At 34.5% G+C, this 25,787-nt stretch overlaps 1 protein-coding gene across 3 annotated transcripts in view; it reads left to right on the top strand.

Moving 5' to 3' along the window:
* wcd (U3 small nucleolar RNA-associated protein 18 homolog wicked) overlaps window positions 1-25,787 on the top strand; it is a 195,534-nt gene that overhangs the window by 81,620 nt on the left and 88,127 nt on the right. For all 3 annotated transcript variants that reach the window (XM_090395902.1, XM_090395903.1, XM_090395904.1), the window contains exons 8-9: window positions 5,159-5,333; window positions 23,825-23,925. In XM_090395902.1, coding sequence (XP_090252028.1) covers window positions 5,159-5,333; window positions 23,825-23,925 — 276 coding nt within the window. The remainder of the gene's footprint in view (window positions 1-5,158; window positions 5,334-23,824; window positions 23,926-25,787) is intronic.

Below are 25,787 nucleotides of genomic sequence, written 5' to 3'. Positions count from 1 at the left end.
TTCCCACTGATTCATCACACAAAAATATACAGATGATTTGAAATAGGAGATCATCATTTAGCATTGAGCAAGATAAAATTGAACTTCATATTGAAAATAAAAAAAAAGGGTGTTTATGTAAGTTTGAAATGAATCGAAGTTGAACAGCTATCAGATGCGAAGTGTAGGCTCAAATACACAAACATTATTCAAGAAAAATGGAAAGAGTTTGAAAACAAGAACCAAACCTTGGAGATACAGTGACAAATCCTAAAGAAAACTAAAGCATTTAGAATTGAAGAAGTACAGGAAGATGGTTTGATGTTAAGTGAGGTGTGTGACAAGAGTGTACATTATCTGCACTGTTATTCATCATCTATTTGGATCACATTATGAAGAGAAGTGTTAAACCTAATAGCAAAATTGGCATTGTTAATCTTAGCTCTGTTCTTTATGTCAACGATGTTATATCTGGTATAAGTCTGCAGGATTCCCTGACCAAATTGAATAACTACTGTAATAAATTTGGTGTGAAAATCATCATTAAAAAAGATAAAGACAATGAAAATAGGCAGAAACGTTGAAAACATCAAGTGCATCCTGCATGGTAAACCTATAGAACAACTAAAACATTTCAGTTATTTAGGCACAATTTTTAGTGAAGGTGGAAAATTAAATTTGGAAATAGCAGAATTAGCAAAGCTGTTATGGTAGGAAGTCAATTGAATAAATTTATATGGAATAAGTGAGTTAGATTAGTCAAAACACTAAACTAGCTGTATACAAGACAGTGTTCAAAGCAATTTTAACTTGTGGATCTGAGAGCTGCGGTAGAAGTAAAACTCTTGATCAAAGACTGGAGACCATAGATGTGAGAGTCCTAAAAAGGATTAGGGTACAGAAAAGATGATATCAGTGGCAGTATCATATTAAAAATGAGGATATTACTAAAGAACTTGACATTGTTAACATTCAGGAATGTGTTAGAAGAGCTAATCTCAGGTACTATGGCCACTTACAGAATGAAAGAGGAAAGATTAGCTAGACAAGTGTTCTTTGCCAGGATGGCAGGAAAAATCTTATGTGTCTGTCTGTCTTCTAAGGCACATGAAATGTGCCTTAGAAGACAGACAGACACATAAGATTGGATAATATTGGAATGTGGACAGACAACAAGCTAATCTTGAGGAAAATTATTGATAGTAAGTTAGTAATGATGTAACTTTTCATGTAGTACTATCATAAGATCCTGTACACCCCCTGAGGGTATATGTCAGGAATTTGATGATGAACTACCAGTAATCTCTGAATTTCTCTGAATGCTGTTTTTCTTCAACTTCAATTTCTTTCCTATATGCATTATTTGTATTGTATACCTTCTAAGTTTTCCTCATACCATGCCCATATTAGTAATTTCACAAAGAAAAGTTGGATATTTTTACCTTCATGCAAAGTTTTTAATTTGTTCGTGTTTGTTTTGTTTTCTAAACACGAAATGTTAGATATGATAATATTGGCGTGCTGACAAGTAATTTAGACTAATTTAGAGGAAAATTGTGAATAGGAGATTATTAATTGGCTATTAAATTATTTAAGGAATTTACAACGTATACTGGAATATTAATTAAAAGAAACTTGGATTAATGCCTCCTATATTTCGGCAACGTCACTTGCATAATTAAATAGCAACTTAAAGTAACATAACATAATTAACAACATAATTGAATAACAACTTAAAAATAACTTAACTTCATAATTTAATGCATTTTTGAAAATTATGGAGACAACTACCGTGTTTGAATATAAACTTTAGTTTAATATTACTAAAATTTTACAATTCGACGGTTCGACCTTTATGTCAAGGTCATCTTCTGGAGCATACAAATATACACAAGAAATGAGCTATACTACAATCATACTGGTTCGTTAAAGACACTGACTAACCGCTACCACAATTGTTGGCCTGACCTCTGGTGAAAAAAAAAATTAAAAAAAATAAAAAATAAATTAAAAATAAAAAAATAATAATAAAAAAATTATACATCAACGCTAGAGTCCTATTATTTGTGTTGTCTACTATATGCATATATTAACATTATTCCATCCAGTTGGAGTGGAATGGTTTCTAATACTAGCCGATTGGCTAGAGTCCAGACTTATGTTGAATCTTTCATATTAGGTTGGCTGAATGTGTGCCATCCAGATCCTTGGAATTTTCATACCATCTTTATTGTTGATATTTGTTGTTGATATATATATATATATATATATATATTTTTTTTTTCTTCACCAGAGGTCAGGCCAACAATTGTGGTAGCGGTTAGTCAGTGTCTTTAACGAACCAGTATGATTGTAGTATAGCTTGTTTCTTGTGTATATTTGTATGCTCCAGAAGATGACCTTGACATAAAGGTCGAAACGTAGAATTGTAAAATTTTAGTAATATTAAACTAAAGTTTTTATTCAAACACAGTAGTTGTCTCCATAATTTCCAAAAATGCATTCGGATCACCGTGCAAGCCTAAAAGAAAGGATTCATAATTTAATAGTCATGTGTTACCAACGTATAAGCCTATCTACAAGAAAGGAGATTAATAATAACATAAACCCTAGCAGAAAACCCTAAAAATTGAGTAAAAATGCCAATGACTTTTTAGAATTGCCTAAAAAAAAACTCATTTTATTGAGCACTTAGTGAAGATAGTCTCTCCTTGTCATCTGCATTATGACAAAAAAATTCATGGAGAAAGCAGTTCCAGGACTGGTTCACTCATCATTTAGTGTCAAAGATTAAGGCACATATGGATAGCACTGGATTTTTAACAAGCAGTGCTATAACTGATTTTGCAAATGAAATAACTTTTTGACCAGCTATATGTGTACTTCACCTTAAGTTGCCCAAGTATGCCCTGGTTGTGAAGATATTTCATGTACAAACTTTTGTTTGCTTATACTTGGGTAAAATGAGGATGAAAACAAGAATATAATTTCTTGTTGTGTGTAATTTACTTTCTTTCCTAGCGAAAAAACACTTGCCATCATTGTCATCAACTCAGGTCTGTTGAAACTAAAATACATGCAGATATAAAAATATTTGAAATTTTATATTTAAAATAGAACATATTCTTTAAAAGATGTTCTGTATTATAAAAAATAATTTTCTATGTTTAATTTCTCATGTCCTGTTTTTAATGATATTAAATTCGTTTTCCTTTTTGTATTTCCATGAACTTATCAGGTTATTTACAACTCAACTTCAAAAGGCAGTTTCAGTAGTTTCGTGCAGTAGTTTATATTTCTTTAAATGCAAGCACAATTACTGAGCGCCAAATTACTCACCTAATGTTAAGATCAATTGAAAAATAAATAAAAACTGCTAAAAAGTATTGGGTTTGATTAACACAATCTCACACCATTTTGAAAATATTGGTTACAGTCCACTTACATAACTATCAGATACAAAACATTATTTCACAAACATCTCCTAGATTCAAAGAACTATTATCTATTCAAAGAAGCAATTATTTAAATGACTAGGTAAGTGTTTTTTATCTGACTCCCATGAAATGTTGTAAAACTATAGTTCATTAGTACTGTGGTTGGACTAATGATTTTTTAATATTCATTTTATAAGATTTTTTTTTTTTCTATTTTTAATTTTCACGTAATCTGAAACCCTGCTCTAGAGACTAAACATGGAAACTTTTTAAACCTCTTCAGGCTTCCAGTAAGTGGGTCAGTCATCTCACAACAGATAATGAAATTCATCTCTTACCTAAATCACAATCACAAACATCCATGTCCACAATGGGATTCAAAAACTTTCAGCCCATTGGATAGTAGATACTAACTAACCACTCAGCCAATCAAGCTGGCAGATGTTGCCATTTTGTCAGTTTCTTTTTGATTTATTAATATAAAGAACGTTACCCAATACCTACAGAGTTGTCCATTTTTACAACACACATGTATTATGAAAGCAAATTATTCGCTGAAGATTTTGAATGCCTTCTTCCTTTTTTCATGACCAAAATTAGTACTGTTGCTTTTCCTTAACCTGTAATTTCTCTAAAGGGAGATCTCTCATCACTTCTCTTTATTTTTGATAATTCTCCAAATATGATTAGATTTCTCTTCTTAGGCTCACTTACTCCCCCCCCCCCCCAGTCTTTTCTGTCAGAAACACATCTCAATTATAGCTTCTTCAAATTCCAAGAAATTTAGTGTACTTTTTGCTTAAGACAACTGCTGTATTCTCAAATCTTTCCAACCATGGAATGCTACTCATTTGGTATACTCAGAATCTCTCTCTGTGTAAAATAGCTCGATGCTATAGAGATTGCAAGATTAATTCATGACGCCTGTCTCATGGATGTTTTTTTTTTCCCTCTGTCTTTTCTTTAAATATTTTCATGTACAATCTTCTGCAAAACTGATCACCATCAATCATCTTTTGTTCTGTCAGCCTCTGCTCTTCAGAAAATCCTTCCCCTGCTCTGTCTTTCCACAAAGACCACCTTCGTTCATTCGATGAATTTTCATGGAACAAGTTGCATGCTATTCCTCTTTTCATACCTTAGTCTCATCTGTTTCAGATCATACTCTCTTTGCACTGTCATGTGGTGGGCTACTCAAAAATATTTCAAAAGGCCATCATTTTGAATGAAATCAAGATATGAAAGGAAATGATGTATAGAGGGATTTTTTGCCTGATAATTTTTGCAGACATCAATTGCAAGCTTCTTTTTTTTTTTTTTTTTTGACCAAGTAATATATGCAGACTTTGAAGACTGCTGATAATAAATTCATTGCAGATACTTGTGATTTCCCCAAGGGTATTAAGTAGATTACAAAATATCCCCCCCCCCTCTTAGAATAGTAATCTTGGCATGTAGTTGTTATTAAACATTGTTTATTTTAGTAGATTTTCATTTAATGGTAAATTTCATTGTTCAAAATTTAATAATTTTGAACAGAACATTCAACAGATATTATTAGTTATTGAAAATAAGTTTTTAATTTTAAGGAAACAAGGAATTATTCTTTAATTCAGTTGATTATTAATTTTTATTTTCATTGATTTGAAATTTTTGATTATTTTAAATGGATCTATTTTGAATATGATAAGCAAATATGCATTCAGAAAAAAATATATTCCCCCCCCCTCTCTCTAAATTAGGTGGATGGAAAAGTTAATGCCAAAATCCAATCTGTGCATTTTGATCAGTTTCCAATCCATTGTGCCCATTTTACAATAGATGGTGATCAAATAGTAGTAGGATCAAAACAGCATGGTCACTTTTTTTATTATGACATGATAGCAGGAAAGATTGTAAAGGTTCCTTGGGACAGAGGTAAGTAATATTACCAGTATCAGTCAATTTTTTTTTTTAAATTAAAAAATACTCTGTTATCAAAAGTTACACCTACATACTCTTTGAGGGTATGTATCATTAACAGTGATACATACCCTCAAAGAGTACTGTAATAATACTACATAAGGATATTGATGTTTTACTATAAACAGTTTTATTCCAAATTAATCTCTTATTTGTCAGCACTCCAATGCTATCAGACCTTGCATTTTGTTTTCTACAATTAATAAATGTAACTCCACTATAGATCTTGGTCTTCCTCTGCGTCTTTGGTCTCCAGATACCTGTACCGCTAACCTTTCCTCTCCCATTCTGTTTAAGTGACCATAAATAGAACACCTGAAGAATTGAATTAGAATTGTCCTGCTCACATATTCTTGATTGCTGATGATGTCGATTCCTTTTAAATGTTGTCATTTTTTATTTTTACATAATTCTGCTATTGAGGTGACCTGTTCTTTCTATAAATTTTTCTCAGAACTCTCATATCTTGGTCTCTCGTCTTTGATCTACTCATTTTATATTTGATCAAACGCTGAGATCCATAATTTAAAAATGGTTTTAACATCCTATATATTACTAGTTTAGTGTTTGAGCAAATTCTGTTATTCCATAAAAAATTATTGGATTCATTCCCCACCACATTGGCTTTGCTTATTCTGTTGTTTATTTACATATTAGTTTTCCATTTTTTCTAAAACTTCTGCCTCAGTATATGAAATGCTTTGTTTTATAGATTTTTCAGTGAGAAGGTATTTGATGTTTTTCATATTTCTACTTATCTCAAGGTTTTGATTTTTTTTTTACTGCTCATCTTCATACCAAATTTGTTATGGTAGTTATTCAATTAGTCACCATCTTGAAGACTTTGAATTATTTAGGAGTATAACATTCACTTAAAGAGTTGAGTTTGGTATCTCTGATTTTGATATCAGCTTCAGTGCTACTTTCGATCATCCAGATAAATGACGAATGAGTGGTAGTATTGCGTAACTTTTGTCTTTTGCCTGATTTTATATCAAAGCATTGTGCTATATATATATATCCTTCAGTTTTAACTACTGATTTACAATTTAATCATGGTATATATATATATTTCAATAGTAAAACTGCAGTAAATGGAAAATTATGTTCTGCTTAATGTTGCAATTACTGTATGTAACTGCAGCATTTTGAACAACTTTTCTCTTAGTATCTTATCATATGCATCTCTTCCTGATCTACAAACTACCACATTCCTTGTTATATTCCTATGATTCCTTGACTTGTCTTAAATTAAAAAATTGGTCCTGACAACCTCTATTTGACCAGAATCAACTTACTCTTCCGTAAATTCCAATCAGCTGAGTTTATGCCTTTTATTCCCTTATAGGGAGTAGGTGAGGCCTTTTAACCCTATCTGGCTTTTGGAGACTGAGCAGGCAGTTCAATCTCCACTGGTTGCCAATCAGAGATAGCTGGCCCAAGACTATCACTAATTATAAGCAGCACTTGATGAAGAGTTGGGCAAACAAGTACTGCCATTTCTTAATACCTAACCTTGACATGATATGTCATTGTCTGAAATAATGTGGGTTCTGTAGTAGATTTTCTTGAGTTTAAGTTTACAGGATGAAAAACTCACTTGCCTGTGCCAGAGATCAAGTAACTTCGAACAAGTTGAAGAAAGGCAGAAAACGTTTCTCCATTTGGCAAATGAACTTGAAGTCTGTCTTTGGGTAGCCCCTAATGCAGCAGATACAAATGCCACTTCCACTGAGCTACAAAGGCCTTTTGTAAGTTCTTTGATTTTTTCTGGGCCCTTCTGAAGTATGCTTGCATAAATCTGACTTGGAAAACTCAGCAGAGGGGTCATTTAAGGGTCGGAACCAAATAACTGGGAGGAGACCTCCACATTGCCTTTCAGGATTTAAACTGATTGGGGCTTCTGACCTAATGTCCAATCCCCACCTCCACGTGGTGCGTCCCCATTAGTAGGTATCTACTAGGTACTGAATGAACAAGGATGGGCTGGCAATTTGGACTGTAGCCAACCGAAATGTGCTTTTTATTGGCTTAAACCACAAATGCATATGATGGGACAACATGATGAGATTTCATGCTGGCTGGGCATTGCCTGATTAAACAAGGCCTCTGCTGTTTTCCCAAGGGAACCATGATGAACAGTGAAAAGTCAGCTACTAGAACAAGCTCTAACTCAACATCTAGAAGAAGAAGAAACCCAACATCAGAAGAACTGAAGATATGAACATCAATATAAGGTGTATTAATGGAAAGGAAATGGAACTTGCAGAAGAAGCAATGTCATGTGACATGACAGCAACTTAGAAAACTCAAAAAACACCTGGCTTTCCAAGTTTTAATATTCACTATTAATGATCATATTCTCTATATTCAATCAGTGATTAAAAAATAAGCTTATTACTGCTGTCTACTTCATATCTATATTAAGTAGTCATGTCACAATTAACTGGTTACTTCATGGCGCAACTGAGTACTCTCTAAAGCTAAAATTGATGTGTGCATACCCTCTCTTCTCATTGTCCATACTCCATTACAACAAAATCAATGATAATTAACAAAACAGGTATTGGTAATGACCAGCATTCTCCAGTAGGCATGATAAATAATATAAACATGCAAAAAAAAATATTTATGACATAAAACATGAAGCAGAATCGGCATTATGTAAATAAAACAGACAATTAAACAGACTCCTCTTCTGATTTTTTTTTTTTTTAATTCGTCAACTAAAAATTCATACTTATCACAAGACAAGAACGTTTCAAGCTCTGTTTATGTGGAATAAGAGAGAAATGAGTCAAAATCCTAAAGTAGTTATATACAAGAGATGGTGTTCAAACCAGTATTAATTTATGGATCTGAGAGCTGGGTTAGAAGTAAAGCAATTCCTCAAAGAGTGCTGAATTATGAATGAAGATATTAGGAAGGAATTTAACATAGTTAGCATTTGGAAATGTGTCAGCAGAGCTAATTTCAGGTGGTCTAGTCACTTAAACAGAACAGGAAAGGACAGGTTAGAAAATCAAGTATTTGGCAGGAAGAGATCCAGAAGAAGACCAAAATCTTGGTGGAATTGACCTAGATCCTGGTCATTTAGACATGCCTTAAAAGACCAAACAGTAAGTCACATTACTAATTTGATTATGTTTTTCTCCAGTAATATTTCTATATTTGAGTATACAATTCATTTCATAAAGCTGTTTGACTAGAATTCTTTTTTTTAAAGAATTTAAGCAAGATAATAATGAATATCATACTGAAAAGAAAACTAAATGATAATCACTCATCATCAAATTCCTGCCATGTACCCTCAAGGGGTGTACAGGATATGATAGTACTACATGAAAAAAATTACATCATTACTAACTTCCTATCTACAATTTTCCTTCAAATCAGTCTGTTACTTGTCAAGACTCCTACATTATCAGATCTTATATTTCTATCGTCTAAGGCTCTTTATACCGTATCAATCCACCCATATCTTGGTCTCCCTCTGGGTCGTTTTCCTGCCAACCTGGCAGAGAACACTTGTTTTGCTAATCTTTCTTCGCCCATTCTGTTTAAGTGACCATACCACCTGAGATTAGCTCTGCTAACGCATTCCTGGATGCTGACAATGTCAAGTTCTTTCCTAATATCCTCGTTTTTAATATGATATTGCCATTGATGCCATCTGTTCACACCTATAATCTTTCTCAGGACTCTCATATCTGCGGTCTCTAGTCTTTGGTCAAATGTTTTACTTCTGACCCAGCTCTCAGATCCCTAAGTTAAAACTGGTTTGAACACTGTTTTGTATAAAGCTAATTTATTGTTCTGACTAATTTCTCTCTTATTCCATATGAATTTATTCAGTTGACTTCCCACTATACCAGCTTTGCTGATTCTGTTGTCTATTTCTATATTTAATTTACCATCTTCAGTAAAAATCATGCCTAAGTAGCTGAAATGTTTTACTTGTTCCACAAGTTCTCCATTCACAACACAGTTGACATTTTCAGTGATTCTGCCTATTTTTATTGTCTTTGTCTTTTTAATGCTGACCTTCATACCATATCTATTACAACAGTTATTCAATTTAGTCAGGGAATCTTGCAAACTTGTAGCGGATTTATTTAGAAGTATAATATCGTTTGCATAAAGCAATGAGCTGACATTAACATCTCGAATTCTGATATCATGTTTAATACCACATTCCTTCATAATGTGATCCATATAGATAATGAATAACAGAGGGGATAATGTACATCCTTGTCTCATATCAGATTTAACATTAAGCCATCTTCCTGTACGTCCTTCAATTCTAACTGCTGACATACAACTCAAATAAAGATTAAGTATTGCTTGATATAATGCCCCATTGACACCATACTCTCTTAGCAACTTGTCATATGCCTTTTCCAAATCGACAAAACTTAAATACAGATCTTTGTTATATTCCCATGCTTTCTCGACTATTTGTCGTAAAGTGAAGATCTGATCCTTACAGCCTCTATTTGGCCTGAATCTAGCTTGTTCTTCACCAAGCTTTTCTTCCACAATTCTTTTCAACTGTTTCTCAAGTATACTTGCATAGATCTTGCCAGGAACACTCAGAAGGGAAATACCTCTGTAATTGTAATTCTCACATTCAGTTTTATTTCCCTTTTTATATATGGGTACTATGAGAGCTCTACTCCAGTCATCAGGAATTCGTCCCTCTGTCCTGGCTTTCTGAACTATGCAGTGCAGCCACTGTAAGACTCTTATGCCACCATACATCAGCATTTCTGGTCGAATATCATCTACTCCTGCTGCCTTTCCACATTTCAAGCCTTTGATGGCTTTTTCTACTTGAAGGTATGGATATGTATTCCTGACTGCATGCCTGGTCAGTGTTTTTTACCACTGTGCTGTCATCACTGCTTGTTTTATTTAGCAGTTTTTCAAAGTAATTACTCCATACTTCAAGGATATCTTTTTCCACCATTTTCACATCACCTTTATCATCTCTAACTCCTTTTACAGCACTCTTTTCTCCATTTCTAAGCTTCTTCAACAACCTTCAGAATATTTTGCCACCTTCTTGATATTTATTTTCTATATTCTTGCCAAAGTCCTCCCATGAGTTTTGTTTAGCTAGTTTTACACAGTGTTTAGCATTCTTGCATTTGTCTCTATTTTCTCTAAGAGCACAAGCTGACTTATTTGACAGGAATTTTTGATATGCTTTCTTCTTTTCCTTCACTGCCTCTTTAACTTCCTCTGTCCAAGAGTTCTGATTTTTTTATCCTTGCAGACAATCTCACCACATTCCTCTCTGGCAGAATCAATCAATGTTTTCTTCAGAGTTTGCCACTGAATCTCCAAGGTTTGATTCCTGTTCTCAAACTCTTTCATTTTTTCTTCAATAATCTGTGTATTTTAATCTCCAATTCACATCTGAGAGCTGCTCAACTTTTATTCGCTTTAAAACTTTCTTACGTATTATTCTTTTCAATGTGAAACTCAATTTTATCCTGTTCAAGACTAAATAGTGATCACGTTCAATTTCAAATCCTCCGTACACTCTGGTGTCCTGCACCAGGGAGATAACATCACTATCAACAATAACATAGTAATAACCATGATAATCACTTCATATTTTAATTATCTGCATTTCTTGTATTCTAAATGAGCATGAGGATTTTACTATCAGCAAAAACATAAGGCTTATTTTTCCCCTTGTGTGTTCTTTGATGCATGCATGTCTTTATTTTCCTGGAACGTGGCCTGACGTGTAGTCCACGTTCTAAGCCATTTCCATAAATTTTCACAAAATCGCATTTACTGTGATTCATTTCCTCCTCTGCTGTCAATATCTCCAATAAACTTTCTTTATGACCATAGATGTAGATTAGTCGCATTGTTCACTTCAATTTTTATTCTGAAATTTGTCTATACCACTTGAAATTGCCTTCCACTAAAAAGTTTATCTTTGTGTTTAGTATAAAATACTATTGCAGGTCTTTCTTTCCTTTTCATTATTGTGTAATTTCGTGCTCTTAAATATGAGATCTAACACAGAGAATCAGGGAAACTGAATTCTGATGGGAAGAACTGTGAGAATTTGTGTGTAAGAGTATATAGGCATTAATGAGATTAGGCTATCAGAAGCAGATATACTAACTGGTATCCTAGTGCAAAGAGTACAGTATTTTTAGGAAGGATAGACAGGAGAGGAGGGGGGCATATTGTTAATGATATCTGATGACTTGAACCCAGTTAGAATTGAGACTTATGACTGCAATACTAGTCATACCAATTTTTTTATGTGACAGCAATTTTGAAGCCATCGGGTATGAGGTGGAGTCTAGCAAGATTAAATACATAGTGGGGTGTTGCTACAGATCTGCTGGATCAGTTACTAATGATGAAGAAATGCATCGCAAATAAATATGATGGTTGCAAAAAGAGTAATCATAATGTGGGGGGGACTTCAGTTATTCGAATATTGATTGGGTAGCTGTGAAATCTCATGCGAAGAATGAAACTGAATTTATTGAGCTCTTGAGAGACAACTTCATCAAAACATCAAGCAGCATGTGACTTAAGGAACTCATGGTCAAAGAGTTTTAGATCTGATTATAGTGTCAGAAAGGGGTTTCAGTTAAAGACACCTATTCTGCATCTGGTTGGTGACAGTGTTTGGCAGTACTCGCTTGGGAAGTGGCTAGGTTTATGAATGTTCCATTCAGAAAAGGTTGTATGTTGAACTACAAAGCAGGAAATTATGACCGCCTCATAATTAGGAGTATGCTGGGTTCTGCCCCATGGTATAAGTTGTTAGATATCGACAGTGTGTGGGAAGTGTTTTAAAAAAAATACTTAAATGATGTGATATCAGAATGCGTCCCTAGAGTTTGAAGAATAAATAGAGCAGGAGTGAAATGGATGTGTAATCTAATTAACCAAGAAATTCGTAAGAAAAAGATAATGTGGAAGGGATAATGTGTGCATAAGGATGATGTCAGTTATGATAATTATAAGCAGCAGGCTGGAAGAGTCACAAGTGTTGTGCAGAAAGCTAAGTCTGAGTATGAAAAGAAACTGGCTCTGCAAGTTAAAGATAATCCACAAGAATTCTATAGTTGTGCTGCAAATAAAAGGAAGAATGAATTTGAAAGACTAACTGTACTGAACAGAGATGGTATGTGGGTGACTGATGCAGAAGTAATGGTTCAACTAATGAGTAGCCATTTTGCTAAAAGCTATCAACTTGGTGTATGCAACATTGAACTCACTGCTACCTCTTCACTGTATGAGGAAACTCATATGTATGAGGAGGAAGTACTAGAGCTGTTGCACAAGCTGAATAAGAATTCTGCAATAGGAACTGATGAGATATCAGCACAGATTCTAAAAGAGGGTTCAGCCGAACTGGTTATTCCTTTGACCAGGCTGTATAATTTGAGTCCGAGAATAGGGAAGATTCTACAAGAGTGGAAAGAATGTATGACCATTCCATTGCACAAGGGCGGTGCAAAGACCAGTATATCCAACTATTGATTAATCAGTATCTCAGTGGTGGTAAAGATTTTGGAAATGTTAATTAGGGCTCACATTCAGAAATGGGTTGATAGAGAATCTATATTTTGCAATGAACATCATGGGTTTACTAAGGGAAGGTCGTGTTTTAGCTATAAGTAAAAATTCCTTAGTAAAAATAAGGAAGTCATTTTGCCTCTTTACAAACCTTGATAAGACCTCACTTGGACTATTGAATGCAGTTCTGGTCTCCTGGTTTCCATGGTTATTATATAATTCTGATACAGTTGAGAGTGTCGAAAATAATAACAGGATTGTTGAATACTGATTATGAAGACAGATTGAGAATTTGTTGGCTGCAGATACTAGCAAACAGGATAAAGAGGGATTATATGATTGAGAGTTATAAACTTCAGAAAGGGGTTACTAAATAACTTAAGGAATTCACAACGTAAACTGGAATATAAATTAAAATAAACTTTAATATATACTTTTAATTTATATTCCAGTTTACGTTGTGAATTCCTTAAGTTATTTAGTAATTGTGCAACCAACGTATATGCCTTTCTTCAGAAAGGGTTATACAGAATTTCAGTAAATGGAATTTTTCATTTTATGGATGGTGGGGAAGGAGATGTGGGCATCCTTGGAAGTTGAGAATGAATGCTGTCAAGGAGGGGGAAAGGACTAAATTTTTCTCTCATAGAGTGGTGTGTGACTGGAATGTATTGCCATTGAATATTGTATGTGCCAGTAGTGTGAATGAATTAAAGAACAGGTTTAACAGGTAGTGCAAATGTGTTCCTGACTCCCTGGAGATCTCTCTTAATAATAATAGTAATAATAACATCTTATGGTTATTGTTTAGTAGTATCTCACCTCTTTTAATCTTCATATTGGTGACATCAATTATGTTGATATTGTATTTGTTTAATTCTTTTTCTACTTCCACTTTTTTTCATATGAAGCTTTTTAAGTTAATGGTACTTGTCTTCAATTCTGCTGATTCAGAGTTTCATTTCTGTTGACATTGGTGTATATATAGGTATAAATAAAAATTTTTATTGATTTAAATTAATAATGGTTGTCGCTGATTGTCTTAATAACTGTATCAGTGCATTTCGAAAGATTTTCTACAAATTTCTGATAGTAATCTTTTCAAGTAGAGCACAGTACCATCGACTTTCTAAGTTCACTCATGAAGAGTGCTGTGCCCAAATTCTGCATTTAAATTTTCTGTAATGGGCTCTGTATTGGTCACTGTAACATTTTTGAGGAAACATTCAGTTAATAAAGTAATTTAATATCCTATTTCTATTCAAGCAGTTTTTGATTTGATTATCATTATTATATAATCTGATATAATTATCAGATTATGGAATTATCATAATCTGATAATTCCATAATAAAAACCTGTTCTCTAGTAGGAACAGTGCTGTAGACCAGTGTTTCTCATACTTCAGATATCCATGTACCCTTCTTAAATTTTCATTATTACCAAGTACCCCCCTAATTAATTAAAAAATAAATTCATTAATTAATTAAAATTAATACATTAATTTAAAATATTAATTAAAATTAAATATCTATTTTATTTGAATTTATATGTTCATGTAAACAAAAAATATGATTTATTTTTAAATTTTGGTTCTCTAGAGATGTCAGATGACACACTCATTAATTTCATTTGATCCAGATGCCGTATCAACATTTTCTTGTTGCTTACAGCTACTTGTATTTGCTATATTGCTCTCTTTTGGGGGTTTTATAAATCCAATCTTTAACCAATAATCCACACGTAAGAATTTGAAAGCTAAAAAAAAAAAATACTGTATTTACAAAAATATAACTAACTTTTTTCCCAAAATTAAAGCTAAACAATCGGGTTGCAAGATACGTGCAGGAATTTTTGGAAACTAAAGTTTTCAGAAAAAAACTGAAAATGGTGCGACTTACCAAGAAGCTCCTACTCACTATCACTACTTTTGGCATCAAGAACAGTTTCTTTGTGTGCATTGTCAAAGTCATCTATCCAAATAGTGTCATCTTCTTTCCCATTATTTCAAGCAAAAATTACCAGTAATTAACAAGATTTGAGATACGTAGAGCAGCGAAGAACTGCATATGATTGGCGCGGTACCAAAGATCGCGTGAACCAAAGACAAATTAGCATTTCAACAATTGAGTTGAAATGCTAATTCCCTTCAACCAAATTCCATAATATCTGCAACACATTCACTATGTATTTCTTAGTTTTAACACGTTAACGACTGGGGTGGTGTCAAGCAAAACCATATGTTTTACCGGCAACATATGGTTTTGCTTGGTCTATATAGCAGTTTCTGTTTTAGAGGGGATGTGATTCATTAGTCGGTGCCGTTTTATCTTGGTTGTCTCTAATTGCACTTTTGTTGAAAAATATAATGACTCCTTTAATTATGCATAGCCGAAAATTGCCACGTATCCACTAACGACCTTTCGCGTACCACACTTTGAGAAACACTGCTGTAGACTACTTTCCTAGTCATGGATCAGATAGTAATTTTCAAATTAAATAACTTAGAAAATATGGATAGAGGGAGACCAAAATGGGAGACCATGATATGTGCATTATAATACGTATATCTTTTGCAACAATGGAGCTGTCACTGGCTCATGAGCCAGGCTTTACACAAGTGAATCTATAAACTGGATCACTGGAAAAAGTGTTAGATGTCATATAACTGAACTTAACAGCTTATACGTAAGAATGATGTTATGGTGGGATGTTAGATACAAATAACTGGAAAGCAAACATTGCATGAAATATGAGATATGACAACATTGGAGTGATGACAAGTGATAGACTAATTTGGAGGGAAATTGTTGATAGGTGATTAGATAAGAATGTATACATAATCATATAGTATTGCTGTAGTAGTCTGTGTGCCCTTTAAGGGTACTTATCAGAAAATTGATGATGATGATGATAACATTGCATAATGATGAGGACTGGTAATATTAGTGAAAAGGGCATTTAATGTTTCTGCTATAAATTAAAAAAAAAAATACCTAATTGAAATTCATTTCCTGTTATGTATCATCAGGATGTAATGGTATAATTGTGTATGTTCTCAAAATTTCAATATTACTAGTTTCCTATGAGCAGCAGTTCACATCGGAATTTACTTGGCATTCTCGTGGAAAGGCTTAGACGTTGGTTATGCATTTTTTACTAAATAATTTAAGGAAATTAAAATGTCAACTAGGATATACATTAAAATAAATTTTAATATACTACAATATTTCGGCAACGTCACGTTGCAATTTTCAAGAAACTTAAGAACAAGACACGTGCACGCAGGCACAAAAACAGTAAGTGAGAAAGAAGCAGGAAGCTTTTATTTCTCCTAAAGTCCTGATGGTGCCCCCTAGCGGGCAATGTTGGTATTCTTGAACGATTGGCTGAAGGTCTTTTGATGTAGGTGTCCCAAATTTGAGGCAGTCTCATGCAGCCAAATTTATTGAGGTTTGGATTGTTTCTTAGGGCTGAAGCTGATTCCATGAAAAGCCTTTCATATTTGTATTTATTACGGTGTATTATCGTGGCTTTTTTCCACCATATTCTATGGCAGGTATCCAACGCATGGTCAGCAAGACCAGAGTGGCTGTATTGGTGAAACCAGATGTAGTCCTTGTGTTCTGAAATTCTGATATTTGCTGTCCTGCCTGTTTGGCCAAAGTAGGACAGCTTACAGCTGCAATGGACCTGGTATACACCAGGTAGGTCTAGGGGAGGGGGAGAGGTTGGTCTTTAGTAGAGTGGATAAGGGATTCCAATTTTTTATATGGTCTGTAACAAGAAGTTAAGTCATGTTGTTTTAGGATTTTTATAATTTTTTCCGAGGTGCCTCGGATATAGGGTATGGCGATGGATTTAGAGTAATCCTTGTTGTGAAGGGGGGAAGTTGTGGTTTACTGGTTTCAATTTTTTTTGTATTTTTTTTGGGGAGGGGTAGCCATTGGCTGAGAACATGTTGAGAATGTGGTTTAGTTCTGTGGTTAGGGCATTGTCATTTGAACAAATAAGTTTAGTGCTGTTGTGTAGTGTCTTAATGACTCCATATTGTTGTGAGGAGAGGTGGTGGGATTGTTGGTGAATGTATCTGCCTGTATGGGTGTTCTATACACTGAGAAAACCAAGGTTCCATCAGGCTGGTGGGTGACTAGTCTGTCTAAGAAAGGAAGGCAGTTGTTTTTTTCTTCTTCCAGGGTGAATTTGATTCTGGGGTGTTGGTTGTTTAAGTGTGTTGGGAAGGAGAGGAGTGCATCAGAGCCATGTGGCCAAATAGCAAACACATCATTAACATAGCGAAGCCAAATGGTTGGTTTTTGTGGGGCAGAGTTTAAGGCTTTCTCTTCAAAAGTCTCCATATAAAAGTTGGCCAAGGGTGGGGAGAGTGGAGAACCCATGGCTGTCCCCTCTATTTGTTTGTAGAATTTTCCTTGCCAAACAAAATAGTCTGAGTTCATTGTGAACTGAAATAGGGCTGTGATATTGGGAGGAAATTTAGCTTGGATTAGCTCTAAGGATTCTTAGAGCAGGACATTTGTGAATAAGGAGGAGACATCAAAACTGACCATTATGTCAGTGTGTTTCAGTGTAAGGTTTTCAATGCTGGCTTTGAAGTGGGGTGTTGCCAGTATAGTGTGAGAGAGCTTTGGCCAAATGTTTAGCTAGTTTGTATGTGGGGGAAATCAATGCCATCCACTATGGGATGTAATGGCACATTTTCTTTATGTATTTTTGGTAGTCCATAAATACAGGGGGGGGGGGGTAATGGTTTTAATTTGTTAGTGATTTCCACAGGCCAAGAAGTGACCTTCTTAAGGATCCTGTGGAGTTTTCTAATTTGTGAGTTGATAGGATTGTACTCGATAGGGAGGTAAGTAGCCCGATCTAACAATAGAGCTTTCGGCTTACTTGTGTAATCCTTTTGGTTAAGCAATACTGTGTTTCCTTTATCAGCTTTGGTGATTATTATTTTCTTGTTTTTCCTTTAATTCTAGTAGAGATTTAATTTCCTTACTGGGCATGTGGCTTTTGGTGGATTAGCTTTGGTCAGAACACAAGCCACATCCAGTCTAATATCGTTGGCGACGTGGTTTGAAAGGTGTCATATCCCGTGTTCAATTTGTATCATAATATCTTCAGCAGGTATTCTTCTGGGTGCAATGGCAAAGTTATGGCCACGTGCGAGGGCGTCGAGTGCTTCAGGTTTCCCACTGAATGACGAAATGTTGACTACTGTTTCGGTAGGAAGTTGTGGTTTTGAGATTGAGTTCTTTTTTAAATTTTTAAATTTTTTGATGTGTCAATCTTGTGCTTTTTTAAATTCTTTCTCCGCTGCAGTGCACGAGATGTCATATAAAATAGACCAAATTTTGTGCTCAAGGTGCTTGAAAGGTCATCTTCGAGTGCCTGGATAGCTAAGTTAGCATCATTTGGGAAACGACGAGCCGTGGCGATTTGTTCCCTGAGCAAGGCTTGGCTGGCACGGTTATAAATACGAAGAGCCTTTTGTGAAGAGAAACGGTGCTTGAATTTCACACAGTTAGGAATTACCTGGTTATCCCAGCAGTGTTTTAGGAAGGCAAGACGATTCAGTTCTCTTGATAGCTTTAACTTCATTTTACCGTAATGGCGTGCTTTACGTGCGATATCATCTCTGTGGATTATCGTAATTCTCGTGGAAAGGCTTAGACGTTGGTTATGCATTTTTTACCCCCACATACAAACTAGCTAAACATTTGGCCAAAGCTCTCTCACACTATACTGGCAACACACCTTCACACATAAAAAACTCGGCCCACTTCAAAGCGATCATAGAAAACCTTGCACTCAAACACACTGACATAATGGTCAGTTTTGATGTCTCCTCCTTATTCACAAATGTCCCACTCAAAGAATCCTTAGAGCTAATCCAAGCTAAATTTCTAAATTTCCTCCTGATATCACAGCCCTATTTCAATTCACAATGAACTCAGGCTATTTTGTTTGGCAAGGAAAATTCTACAAACAAATAGAGGGGACAGCCATGGGTTCTCCACTCTCCCCACCTTGGCCAACTTTTATATGGAGACTTTTGAAGAGAAAGCCTTAAACTCTGCCCCACAAAAACCAACCATTTGGCTTCACTATGTTAATGATGTGTTTGCTATTTGGCCACATGGCTCAGATGCACTCCTCTCCTTCCAAACACACTTAAACAACCAACACCCCAGAATCAAATTCACCCTGGAAGAAGAAAAAAACAACTGCCTTCCTTTCTTAGACACACTAGTCACATGCCAGCCTGATGGAATCTTGGTTTTCTCAGTCTATAGAAAACACTACACAACAGGGCTAATCTTATCTGTTCAAATGACAATACCCTAACCACAGAACTAAACCACATTCTCAACACTTTCTCAGCCAATGGTTACCCCCCCCAAAAAAAAAATCCAAAAAATATTGAAACCAGTAACCCTCCCCTCCTCACAACAAGGATTACTCTAAATTCATCACTATATCCGAGGCACCTCGGAAAAATTACAAACCTAAAAAAACATGACTTAACTTCTTGTTACAGACCATATAAAAAAATTGGCATCCCTTATCCGCTCTACTGAAGACCAACCTCCCCCCCACCAGACCTACCTGGTGTATTCCAGGTCCCGCTCGATACCTGCCATAGAATATGGCGGAAAAAAGCCATGATAATACACCGTAGTAAATAGAAATATGAAAAGCTTTTCATGGAATCAACTTCAACCCTAAGAAACAATTCAAACCTCAACAAATTTGGCTGCATGAGACTGCCTCAAATTTGGGAAACCTACATCAGAAGACCTTCAGCTCAGTCGCCCAAGAATACCAACATTGCCTGCTAGGGGTCACCATCAGGACTTTAGGAAAAATAATAGCTTCCTTCTTCTTCCTCACTTACTGTTTGTTGTGCCTGCATGCACGTGTCTTGTTCTTAAATTTCTTGAAAATTGCAACGTGACATTGCCGAAATATTGAAGTATGTTAAAATTTATTTTAATATATATCCTAGTTGACGTTGTAATTTCCTTAAATTATTTAGTAAGAAATTTATTTGGCAGATCCAATTTGTCAGGCCTGGTCAGCTTTTATAAGGTCTGCTAGCTGCATTAATCTATTTAGATCTTGATCTGTCTTTTCATTAATTGTTCAGAATTTAAATGCTCTTGAAATTTCCAGAAGCAGCAGTACAGCTGGTCATAACATTAATACAGATAATGTTAGACAAGTAGTAGCATCTAAATTGCACCCACCCTCCTATGCTGTCAGTACTTATATACAAGTACTCAATAATATGAGATGCTTTTAGATGTTATTAGGAATCATGCATAACATGTCTTATGTGTTATAGTATGCTATACATGCTTAGAGCTAGTGATGGTCAGTCTCATTAATAGGAGTGTTATCAAAAAAAGTTATTCATAGTGTTTCCTATCTCCATGGCTCAACAGTTATGCTTGCATACTTTTATAAGGTCAGCTTTTATAAGGTCTGCTAGCTGCATTAATCTATTTAGATCTTGATCTGTCTTTTCATTAATTGTTCAGAATTTAAATGCTCTTGAAATTTCCAGAAGCAGCAGTACAGCTGGTCATAACATTAATAGAGATAATGTTAGACAAGTAGTAGCATCTAAATTGCACCCACCCTCCTATGCTGTCAGTACTTATATACAAGTACTCAATAATATGAGATGCTTTTAGATGTTATTAGGAATCATGCATAACATGTCTTATGTGTTATAGTATGCTATACATGCTTAGAGCTAGTGATGGTCAGTCTCATTAATAGGAGTGTTATCAAAAAAAGTTATTCATAGTGTTTCCTATCTCCATGGCTCAACAGTTATGCTTGCATACTTGCTCATGTTGAGTAGTTGCAGATGGACAAAACAGAATATTTTTGTTGTATAGGTGCTGTGGAGTAAGGACATAATATTAAATATGATTTTGCCAGTATTCTTCTGTATAAAAGAAGTAGATGGGATAGAATAATTTATTTACTACACATCTAATTTATTTATTTATTTACTACTCATCATTTAATTATTATTCATCATAGTGAATAAACTTAAAAACAGATTATGACAGGTAACATATGTAATGAAATATTTGAATACTATTATTGCTGGTTTGTGGTCTGTTGCGAACTACTAGTAACAGTGTGTATATTATGTTGAATTAAAGAAGACTGGACTTGATATAAAATCATTCTGTTTTTGTACTGTTATAGCTATTTGATCATTTCAGTTGATTCCTTGGATGCTCTTGAGAAAAATGTGTCATCTTTGTGGAACATTTTGGTTTGTTGTCATAATACATAATGTTTGGTTTCAGTTGTATGTTCTGCCAGTCCTGATTTGTGTTTCTTCTCATTCTCTGTCTTTGATGTGTTCAGATTGGTGCACTTCTCCTGACCTACCTGTTGTCCTATATACTACAAACTGCACATACGGTTGATCTTGTTCACACCAGGTTTTTTGAGAGGTGGATAGGGAGGTTTTGGAGGGTTCAGGAGATCAGAAATCTTGTTGAGGTGAGTAGAAGGCAACCTTCATATATTTTGTTGATGTAGTATCCTTGATATTTTATCTGTGACTGACTGTATAGAGTGGAATTGATGTAGAATTTGCTAACTAATCTGTTGTAACCATTCTTGGGTAGGTGTAGTATTAATTCAGCTCTAGTTTTCTTTTATCTATATTAGTAGGGATTTTGTAAGCTCTATCATATAGGAAATGAAAAATACCTATATTCTGTGCCAGGTCGTGATTGGATATGGTTTGCAAGTACCACATCATATCCAATCACAACCTGGCACAGAATATAGGTTATTAACAGTGCATTTAATACAATGGTGAATATTATTCAGGTACTTGAGAAATTCTAATTGGATAATAGAGTTGGGCTACATGACGAATATGTCATCAACATATCTGAGCAAAACTTTAGGTTGTATTCCCTGGTACCAAATGGCTTTCCTCTTCAAACCACTTAATGAACAAATTTGCTTTAAAAAAAAAAAAAAAAGGTGGGGGGGAGGAAGAGCCTATTGCTAATCGTTCCTTCTGTTCAAAATATTCTTCTTGGAATTTGAAGAAAGTGCTATTAATGCAATCTTTGAAGAGATCTGTGGTGTTCGGTAGGTCTTGTTGGAGTTGCAAGGTTTCTTTTCTTGTTACATTGGTGAGTAGATTTACAATATCAAGGCTTACAAGCAGATTAGTAGGTTCTGTTGTGATGTCTTTGGTGCATTCTATGAAATGTGTGTTGTGTTCTTTACAAAAGAGGTTGTTTTGTGGGGAGCTTATCTAGCTTGTTAGACATTTGGATAACAGTGTAGCTGGAAAATGTGTTGGGGGAGGGGGGGAAGCCTTTAAAATAATTCTTACAAATGTGGCAGATTTTCTTTGCATCCAAACAACCTCCATACTAACCTGTTCCAGATGTTTGTAGGAAGGGAGAAAGGTAATTCTGAATGATGTGTAAGACTGGATAGTACCAATTTCAGAAAACTGTAATCTTATCAGTAAAAATTGCATTTTTTTCTAACTAGTCTATGAAAACTGTTGTATTGCCTTTGTCATCTTTCAGTATTACGATGCCCTTACATTGCATCAACACTGAGTCTCAGTGGCAAGCCATGTTTTTGTACTTTTGGGACTCCATAGATTCTTGGTACCAGGGGGTGTTTTGACACAAGATTTTTTGTTGTCTTCAGAGAAGTTCAGGGTATTTTTTTTTTTAAATCAAATTATTGATCTTATGAAAATGATTCATTGGATCATGATCCAGTTTTATGTGTTAGTATCATTCCATAGAGATTGCATTTTTTCTATGTAGTCTATGAAATTCATGAAAATTGTTGTTGTTGCCTTTATCAGCTTTCAGTATTATGATGCTCTTATCCCGTATAATATTTTTTAGAGCCATTTGATATATTTTTGCAATGTTATTACTAGGTGGTTTTGTTTGCAGAAGTATGAAGGCTGTTTGGATGTGAAGAAACTGCCACATTTGTAAAAATTATTTGAAAGCTTTTTTTTCCACAGTGATAAGACTGGGAATTAGTTTCAGAAAGCTGCAACCTTATATGATTTATGCATTATTTTAACAAGGCAACTTCCATCCAGTGGAGAATTCTCCAAGCATGCTTGGTGGCAAACTTTCATTTTCAATGTAAATTAAAGGATAATGGCATTATTCTTTGATTCTCAATTACAAAAAAAAAAAAGATTTTATATCAAGTCTGGTTTCCTCTAATTCAACATGACGTACACATGGTTACCAGTAGTTCACAACAGACCACAAACCAGCAAACAATTTCATAGCAAATGTGTGATTTTCATTGTTATTCTTATTTTCAAATATTCGATTATGTACCTGTTATAGCCGGTTTTTTAGTTTATCCACTTATTTCTCCTAATGATGTGAAACAAGAATTTTCATTAAACTAATTGAGTAGTCAATAAATTATTTTATCCCATATGTTTCTTTCACGTGGAAGAATACTGGCAAAAACATTTCTAATATAATATTTTTATTCAAGTAAATAATGTAAAATAACCTCTCCAACCATAGTATTATTAATTATCTTAGCCAGAAATTTTTTGTGTGGTAAGTAGGGATTTGTATAATTTGTCAAGCCTTGCCTATCTCTGTGTAGTAATTCATTTTTTGAACAGATCAAGTTTTTATTAATGTGATTCAGCACCACCTTTGCTGAATCATATCTCTGTCACATGTAGTTACATATAGTGTGAATATATTAAGGAGATTTAAATCATTGTAGTTCTTAATTGTCATAATGCATGGTATGTAGAATAAACTTTATTCTATTTAAGTAATTAAAATTCCATAATTTTTGATTTAAGGTTTGGATCAAATAAATATGCAAAGATTTCATTTATCTCCTGATGGGAAGTTCATAGTTGTATTTGGCAGATATGGAAACATTCATCTTCTTAGTGCAAAGGTATTATCTTTCATAATGTTTTATATAATACTGTCTTTCAGTTTAATCATAATTTAGAGGTATGGAATATATTTCATATTCTGTTAAATTAAACACACACACACACACACACATATATATATATATATATATTATTTATAATTTGAGCATAGAGGTACTTAAAGGTCAAAGCTAGATAACTGGAAGGAGCCTTCCATAGCCTTTTAAGTAATGCAGACAACTGACCAAGTCATCTGACCTAATGTCCAGTCCTCACCTTTTCATGGTGCACCCTCTTAGGTATCTACCCAGATGCTGAACGAATGAGAATATGCTAGCAGTTTGGGATGTAGCAGATCAAATTGTATTATTGTCTTAAACCATAATGCAAAATGATAACATGACAGAATTTCATGGTGGCTGGGGGTCTTACTCAGTTATCAGCCAAGATCAAGTTTGGCACCATCAACTAAGAAACATCATTGGAAAAGAAACGGAACTAGCAAAAAAGAATTGGATAAGTACAGATCGACATACTAGGTGTGACTGAAACAACGAAGACAAAAACAGGTGAGATTTTTCTAGTGACAAATGATGTTATATTCAGACAATACATTCAGAGAAAACGAGGGAATTGTTATAGTCAACATTTAATATGAGAATAATCTTAAATGGCAGGCAATATCGTGATTAGGCAAATATCAGAATGGGGAACTGGACGATGAAACTTATTTGTGCCTGTGGTGCACAGACGGTTCTACTAAAGAAGAAATGGAGGAATTTTTTGTGACATTAGATAAGGCAGGTCACACAATGAAAAAGGAATACAAAATTAATGACAGAAAATCTCACGTAAAAAGATTTTTTTTTAATAGTATAATTTAGGAGAACTAGAAGAACTGATACTTTTATAAAAAAAATACTTTAGATTTCAAAAATAAAATTTCAGATCTTCAGTTGGACGTTTCTGATATCATGATCAGTTTGGATGTTGTTTCTTTATTTACAAATGTTCCTTTATCTGAAAGTTGAATTACTACAACAGGAATTTCCTTCAGACATAAAAATATTTGATTTTGTAATACATTCTGGCTATTTTTCCTTTAAAAATAACTTTTATATCAACAAATTGAAGGAACAGCAATGGGCAATCCTCTTTCTCCTGCTATCTCCAATTTCTTTATGGAACATTTCTCCCACACCTACTCATTGGTTCGGATATGTCGATGACATTTTTGTTATTTGGAATGACTCTTCTGATGAACTTTAACAGTTTCTCACTAAGTTAAATGCACTTCATCCAAGAATCCAGTTTACCCTTGAAAGAGAATCAAATAAGCAGTTAGCCTTTTTAGATCTTCTAATTCTTCGCCAACCAGATGGTAACCTACATTTCTCAGTCTGTAGAAAGAAGACTCATACTGGCCATTTTATCCATGATGAATCTCATCACCATCTCAGTCAAAAGGCAGGAACTATTAAAACACTGGTTCATCAGGCCAACTCCTTTTGTTCTTCAGACAATCTCTTACAGAAAGAACTGCAATATATTACTTCTTCCTTTCTGTCTAATGGATACAAGAATTCCTTCATCAAAAGAGCCTTGAGTAGTTTTAATATGTCTTTCTCTTCAAATACAGAAGAAATAACACACATTCCTATCCCTTATGTACACAGCATTAGTAAATGTATAGCAAGAGTTTTAAACCCACTGAATGTTTTTGTTGCCTTTCAACCGGTCAGAAAAATCTCCACCTTTCTTACTTCTCCTAAGAACAAGCTTCCACATCTAAATTATCCAGGTGTCTACCAGATTCCTTGCTCTTGTGGATCATCTTATTTTGGACAAACAGGAAGATCTGCCTCTATTCGACTAGAAGAAC

The sequence above is a fragment of the Typopeltis vanoorti genome, chromosome 7, assembly GCF_054136105.1.
Source record: "Typopeltis vanoorti isolate ZY-2024b chromosome 7, IOZ_Tvanoo_1.0, whole genome shotgun sequence".
Taxonomy (NCBI): domain Eukaryota; kingdom Metazoa; phylum Arthropoda; class Arachnida; order Uropygi; family Thelyphonidae; genus Typopeltis; species Typopeltis vanoorti.
This window is presented reverse-complemented; position numbering and strand designations above follow the sequence as displayed.